This window comes from Hippocampus comes, unplaced genomic scaffold, assembly GCF_001891065.2.
Source record: "Hippocampus comes isolate QL1 unplaced genomic scaffold, H_comes_QL1_v1.1 scaffold104, whole genome shotgun sequence".
Taxonomy (NCBI): domain Eukaryota; kingdom Metazoa; phylum Chordata; class Actinopteri; order Syngnathiformes; family Syngnathidae; genus Hippocampus; species Hippocampus comes.
The window spans coordinates 130,200-137,644 of NW_017806072.1; the positions used below are offsets into that span (position 1 = coordinate 130,200).

The 7,445-nt window shown below is 40.3% G+C and overlaps 1 protein-coding gene across 1 annotated transcript in view; it reads left to right on the top strand.

Annotated features, from left to right (window-relative positions):
* The window catches only part of necab2 (N-terminal EF-hand calcium binding protein 2), a 111,531-nt gene that overhangs the window by 77,922 nt on the left and 26,164 nt on the right, over positions 1-7,445 (top strand). Inside the window, exon 9 of the mRNA XM_019894239.1 lies at positions 7,198-7,254. Within this exon, the coding sequence (XP_019749798.1) occupies positions 7,198-7,254 (57 nt within the window). The remainder of the gene's footprint in view (positions 1-7,197; positions 7,255-7,445) is intronic.

The window sequence follows — 7,445 nt, forward strand, 5'->3', positions numbered from 1 at the left end:
ATATATTCATTCATTCATCCATTTTCTGATGTGCTTATCCTCACAAGAGTCGTGGGAACGCTGGAGCCGATCCCAGCTGTCTTCGGGCAGTAGGCGGGGAACAGCCTGAACGCCAATCGCAGGGCACACATTGCCAAACAACCATCCGTGCTCACAATCACACCTAGGGAAAATTTTGAGTGTTCCATTCACCTGCCATGCATGTTTTTGGAATGTGGGAGGAAACCGGAGTACCTGCAGACACGGGGAGAACATGTAAACTCCACACATGAAGGCCCAAGCTGGAATCGCAAGCACCTCTGCACTGTGAGGCCGATGCGCTAACCAGTCGTCCACCCTATATATGCTGTAAGGTGTCAGAAGAGGTTTTTTTGCATTGTCAAAACTCTATCATAACTGCCCCAAAGGTCAATGAATAAATTGGCATATGGCGGTCATAGCCGTAAGGCTGCTTGAGCAACACACACAGATTTGATGGCACCCTGCCACCCTGGGGCCATTCATGAAAGCAGGTTTCACACACTGCTGTGCTAGCCCCGAGTTCTAAGTTGACTTTCTCTGAAATTGCAAACTGCGAGAATTCGGTGACACCTGTGGCGTGCGCTGGGACAGGGTCGTGTTTACCACTGGGTTACATCACCTTTTTCTTTAACGACATTCAATCAATGTTTGGGAACTGAGGACACTCATTGTGGAAACTTCGTAGGTGGAATACGCTCTCATTCTTGCTTGATATACAAGCTAATCAGTCTGGGATCTGATTTTAGACATTCTGTTTGCTTGTAGTGGAAGGACTGCCGTGTACTAAATTTGATACGGAGTACGTTTCTATGTCTGCTTCATCCGGGGTATCACTTTATTTGTACATATAAATATATAGTAACAAGACAGAATAGCTTATTTTTCTTCTGCTTTTATTCAGTTATATCCCAATAGCATTTGTTTCCCCTGGTTTATATTTTTTACACATGTCGGTCATGAAATTGAATCACACAAAAACTCAACGTGCATTTGGCCTTTGTGATTTCTTTGATTCTTTCTCAAATTTGAAAGTGTTTCATAACTATAAGGTTGCACAACGGTTCTATTCCCGTCAAAGGGATTTTGAGTAATTGTCGTTGGAAATATTGTGTATTATCCAACACTTGCTGATGCATGCGCTGCTCTAAAAACAGCGCCTCACTAGAAGATCAATGACTTCTCAGCTTGTAGTATTATTAGCAGAAATGAAAACACTATATCTTGAGTGAAACGTGAGTTCAATTGGTGAAATGTGTCTGTGACAGTCATCCAAAGCTGTGCACTTAGGTGCACTTCTCCGACACACACACAAAGAAGATTTGATGAAGCAGCAGTGTTTGTCAATTGTGTTATCGCGACAGCATACAGTAAACATACATTTGCTGGCTAATGGAAAGATAAAAGTAGCATAATTCATGTCACGGGATGCGGTGTGAACCTAATGGCTCACATCTTTTTTTCCGGCATGTGTAAAGACACTGGCCACAGAAGAGCCGTTACACCTTTACTTAGCATATTAGTGTTAAATTCATTATATTATGCCTCGTGGTGAATATCTGTTGAATATTTAATGTCCCACTGCAGTGACTGAGAGCTGCAGGAAATTGAAGCTTATGCCAGGGCTATGCATGTCCATGCAAGAGACTAATCAGAGTAAAAATACTTTGTTACCTTCCACTTCAAATTCAGTTTCAGCCAAATCTGAATTTATGGATATCTGTTTTTGTTATTTAAGCCTATTTTTTTGCTGCATGCAATATTTGTAAGTAACACAGTTTTGTCATCTTACATCACACATTCCTGCAGCAAAGTTTGAATGCAGACTTTCCTTCCAAAAAGGAAGTTGTCTGCATTATGCCCCATTACAATAAATTTGAAGTTTGACATTTTGCCCCATTACAATACTTATTACCGGTTATTTTATGAAACATACGTTAATGCTTAGTCATATGCAGGTTTCTACTTGCATTGGAGGTCTACTAGATGTCATCATTTATCATGAGCATATATGCAGCTGAAACAGGCAGCCTTCAACGTCACATTTCAACAAAAGTTTATAATCATGATTATGGCCTTTAGAAAATTGTTTTTGGGGGCACGTGGGGTAGTGCACAATAGATCCGTGTGACACTTGCAAAGCTTTTCACAAGTGTAGTTTTTTTCTTTTTTTAGAGTGTGTATTCTGTTTTTCTGCTTTCGGAAAAGACAACTGGGATATGCACACTGTAAATTACAATATCTACTGATTATATTGCATTTCACTGCCAGTGGAATGGTTTACTTACCTGACCTCCACGGAGGAAGTGGAGGTTCAGCTCCCATTCAGTGGCATTGTGAATGTGTTTGATTGGTTATTTTGTATTTGTATTTAGGTCAAATAAGCATGATTTTTTTTTCTTGGAGAAGTTTTTCAACAACGCCACGTCGCCACCGGTCCCAGGAACCAAGAAGAAGGAAGTATAGCTGTGCGCTTTCACTGCCACGGCATCTCGGACGGAAAGGTCCCACAAGCTATTATAAGCTTGCTTTAATACAACAAGTGTAACCAAACATGTTTAGTTTTCCTTCCGACCACTGCAGGTACACTTACATGTAATATATTGCATGGTGTCCTTAAGTGCTAGGAAAAGCGTCTACGCCAGAGGTCGGGAACCTATGGCTCGCGAGCCATATATGGCTCTTTTGATGATTGCATCTGGCTCGCAGATAAAAAAAAATATTCTCGCTTGTTTATTAATGCATCCATCGATCGATTTTTCACTGCTCATTTCCTCGTTCGGGCTGCAGTTGGCTCCAGGAGCCATTTTGATTGGATGATACTGGCCAACGTTGCCGTTGCTATGGAAACAGGTATACGCCCCCTTTTGAATCAACCCGCTCGGCCATTAGCTCAAAGCTAATCCTAAGCGAATAAGATGGCGAAAAGAAAAAAAGATGACGAGTTTGGTAGACTTCGGGACAAATGGACCGAAGGGTTCGCCTTTGTGGAGAGAACGGATTCTGCGGTGTGTCTGATTTGCAATGAGAAAATACCATCGATGAAACGGTCGAATGCAGAGCGGCACTTTAACATGCCCCATGCTACGTTCGCATCAAAATACCCTGCCAGAGACAGCCGAAAGGAAGCGTGCAAGCTACTGAGCAGGGTGGTGCAAGGGTGGTGCAAGCGAGCCAGCAGCGTATGGACCCGGCAAGATGACTTTCATTCCGATAGTTTTGCTGGATTTTTATTAATCGTGAGGAACGGAAAACCATTCACATTAATAGTGAGTATTATCACAAAATTATTTTAAAAAATACATCCAGAGGCTTATTATACTGACATTTTGTTGAAATCACTTTTAAAATACAGTATATATATATATATATATATGGCTCTCACATTTTGCTTTTATGGCTCTCTTAGTCAAAAAGGTTCCCGACCCCTGGTCTACGCGTACATGGAGTCATCTTACTGGAGTCCCCAAAACCGTTGCATTCTTCAAAAGGTTTTCTCGGCCATTATCTTGCAAGACAACACAATGAAACTTTGAAGTTTTATCTGCTCTGGGTATGATGGGAGAAAAACTCAAGGTCAAACTCATTGAAAACCTGCCGGGGCATTCTTTAAAGGTCTTAAAGAGTGCATGACAGAAGACTGTACCTCCCAAGAGTAACTCTGGACGGTAATTCTTCCATCCTCAAATGAGTTCCAAGCAAAAACGCTAAAAAATGCTGAGCTGATATCAAAGACGGGCCACAATGTTAATTTGTCATTACACCAGTAAAGATAATTTTGGGGTTGGAATATTTCGGGAATATGATGTCCAATAATTTTATTCGACATGGCTGTTCATTCGATCCATGCCTCCTCTGGTCCCTCACCCAAAAACTGTTTTCCACCATTTCACTACCAGGGGCGTAACGGTGAGCTGCTGGGACCTTTGGGACACACAAATGCTTCCATCACGATAAGGTGATACCTCAGGGAGTAGGTAATGCATAATAATGTTAATATTATGCCATGAATAATTTCCAAAATAAAATTTAAAAAAAAAATGACTACAGTTTTTACGGCTAGATTTGATTTTAAAAAATCATATCTTATTTTGTGATCTATTGTCGGATAATAGTCGATTATTTTAAAAGGATCATGCAGTATAAATTGTGTCGATGACAGTATTTACAAAAAAGGAAGAAAAAACGGTTTATGCCTAATAATTTCGGACACTGTATAAATGCTGTAGGATTTACTTGACGACTGGTCCAGAGTGTACCGGTAGTTTGCCTTTGGCTCTAAATCATCTGGTATATCCTTGAGCTCCCTGTGACCCTCAACAGGATGAGCAGACTGTGTAGAAAATGGATGGATAGATGATTACATTGCAGGACAAACATTTATAGCCCATTTATAAATCATCTCTTAATTGGAAAAAACAATTGCTGTACTTTAAATCAACCTTTGTAAAAGAGGGCATTGTATCTTCTGATAGTTTTTCACTTTAGAGGTTTTGCAAGGTTGATGGATTGTCTTTGTAGCGTCTCAAACAGAATTCTAAGTACTTCTAAATTGGTCATTCCAAGGAAGACGGGGAATGCGGAGGAGGAAGGAGGGTGCTTCAATGAATGTGTGTATACTCGAGAAGAAATTAAATTGACATTTTGTGTTGGATTACAATTTTCACAGGGCCTCACATTATATCTGCTTTTGTCATGGCAAAAAAAAGCAGCTTTTCCTAGGTGTTTAAATATTCCTTTATATTGTTTTGGCCTGGTATTACCTCTTTGGATTGCCGTATTACGATTGCAAAAGGAATATCATCACAAGGTAGACAAGAGGTGAATGATGAAATGTTTACAAAATACGTACATGGGTAGCAGAACATGATGTGTGGTGCCTCAGACACAACTGTTGCCTTTATTTCACTGAACTGACTTTTGTTCGAACTCAATCCCTTTCTCTTTTGAGCTATAATACCTTTCACCTGCAAGAGAAAGTATTTAAGTGTACAAGCTATGTACTCTGTATCTTGTGACGCCAACTCAATAGCTAATCAAATCTGTATTCTAATGGTTTGTATCGGGTCACATTGCGGGCAGTTGTTAGCCATTGATATCCAATGCCAGTAAATGTATCCATTTCACTGTGTTACTACCAAAGCTTACTTGCTCATTTAATTTAACATACTAGGGAAAATGACTGCAAATATTCACCGTGCCACTTATATGCTATACATCATATTTGAAGAGTCATAACCTCAGGCACATGTGCGGTAAATTTACAGGTAATTAGGCCTCAAGAGCCCCCTTGTTGCCGCAGTACAGGAGATATCTCCCACTGGGATGAACTTTCTGTGTGTCGAAAAAAAAATGTTCTAACTTCACCTTCGTTGCTTCAGCTCCATCAGGAAGCAAGGAACCGATGTGGGGTTTGTAATATGAGATGAGTGAAATGAAAAGGAAGTGATGCATTACACAAAAGTTGACATGTAGTGTCTTCAATTCGAGTCCAACTCTGATCCGAGTGTGATATCACCTTCTCGTAGTCAATTATCAGCTCTGCAGGTGTGTGCGAGAGACGCACACCTACCCACTTAGCCAAACCTCAGAGGCATCCCCTGCTGTTAGCACCTAAGTGAGCACTGCTGCCATAATTTATTCACTGGACCAATCACATTTAACAGTCACTCAATTGGAAGGCACCTTCATTGCTTCATGCGACTGACTATACTGAGTTTACGTGACTTCCAAATTGTCTGAGTCGATGGTAATCATGGTACTCCAGTGGAGATATAAGAGCGACATTATCACTGTAAAGCCACTGGATACTTCCTTTGGTAGAATGTGGACGCACATGGATATTCCAGAGCTATATGACCATAATACCGTATTGGCCCGAATATAAGACTGTGTTTTTTGCATTGAAATAAGACTGAAAAAGTGTGGGTCGTCTTATATTCGGGGTCTAGATGTTATACCCATTCACGACGCTAAATATCAGATATCATTGAAGCGAATGCTGAACTTGACTCCCCAGGCCAAAGTGAACCCCTACCACGAAGAATAAAAATAAAAATAGCGGTAGCACGAAGAAGAAAAATAAAAAATAGCGGTAAGAAAGAAAAGAGAAGAAAATAATAGAAGAGACAACAGAAAATGGAGAAACGTAGTGACAATCTGGAGAAAAGTGGGTCGAAGATCGGCCAGGTTAACCGGCAACTGAGGAGAAGTTATGATGTAATTTACATTTCAAAAACCAGAAGCCATTCATTTACAAATGTGATTGCACTTTAGTTTACATATTTACAGTAAATGTTCAGATATTAAGATTTGAATGAGGCAAAATAACATGCTTTTTCTCTCAAATATATTGTTATAATCATTTTTTTCAGATGTACTGTAATTATTTTCTGGATAAAAATTAATTTGGTGTTCAAAAAGTCTTTTCAAACTTGAGTCTTGAAAAAGAGGGGCTCGTTTTATAATCAGGGCCGTCTTATATTCGGGCCAATACGGTACATTTTGATACTGTCAGAAAGGTTTGCATTTTACAGTTATCGTTTATTATTGTGGTTGTAATCTGCGACACACCTCATCATACTGAGAGGTCTTTCCCTTTGTAACACTGAGCAGCAATAGGTTAAAACGTGGTAAATAATAAGAATTCTTACAATACACTGGAACAACGGCCACGTTTGGAACAGGTTGGTGAACAGCTACAACAACTTATAAAAAACGTTTTCACCCATTCATGATGGAAGAAATCATTCACACAATACGACACAACGTATGAATTAAGTTTGAGTTCAGAATTTTGCTCAAGGCCAACTACAGTGGCCTTAAGTGTTGGCATGGGAGAAACGGTCTGAAATCCAAGAGACACATTCAATGTTGGATGAAGTCTCCCCCTGGCGTGGTAGTTGCTGTTCACTGCAAAGTGGAGACAATTTTCAAAGCTTATTGTCTTTCACAGTGTGATTCTTATTGGCATACACCATCCATCTCCTTCTAGATCCCACTGATAGCCACCGTTGAATATTAAAAACAAAAAACCCCAAACACACCTCTACCTCCTCCTCTCTTCTCTGTTTACCATTCACTACTCTAAGTGGCCATGTATGTTCCAAGCTCTTTCTTAGTTGCTGTCCAGTTTTGCTAACTGACCTGGTGCTGTTGTGTTTGTGCTTCCCCCTCCAGACAGTCTGGTTTGATCTGCACCAGAGGCTAACAGACACAGATGGCACCACCAGTGCAGTAAGTCGGCGCAAAACAAATAAGAGTATTGAATTTAATGCACAGCCTCAGGAGTCGCATCAGCCAGTATGGAGGCGCAACTGGCGTCTTTAGTATCTCAGAATCAGTGGCCTTCATGACTTGGTAATATAATTTAGTGAAGAGGGTGAGGGGTGGCACCAATGTGTATATATATATATATAAAATATATA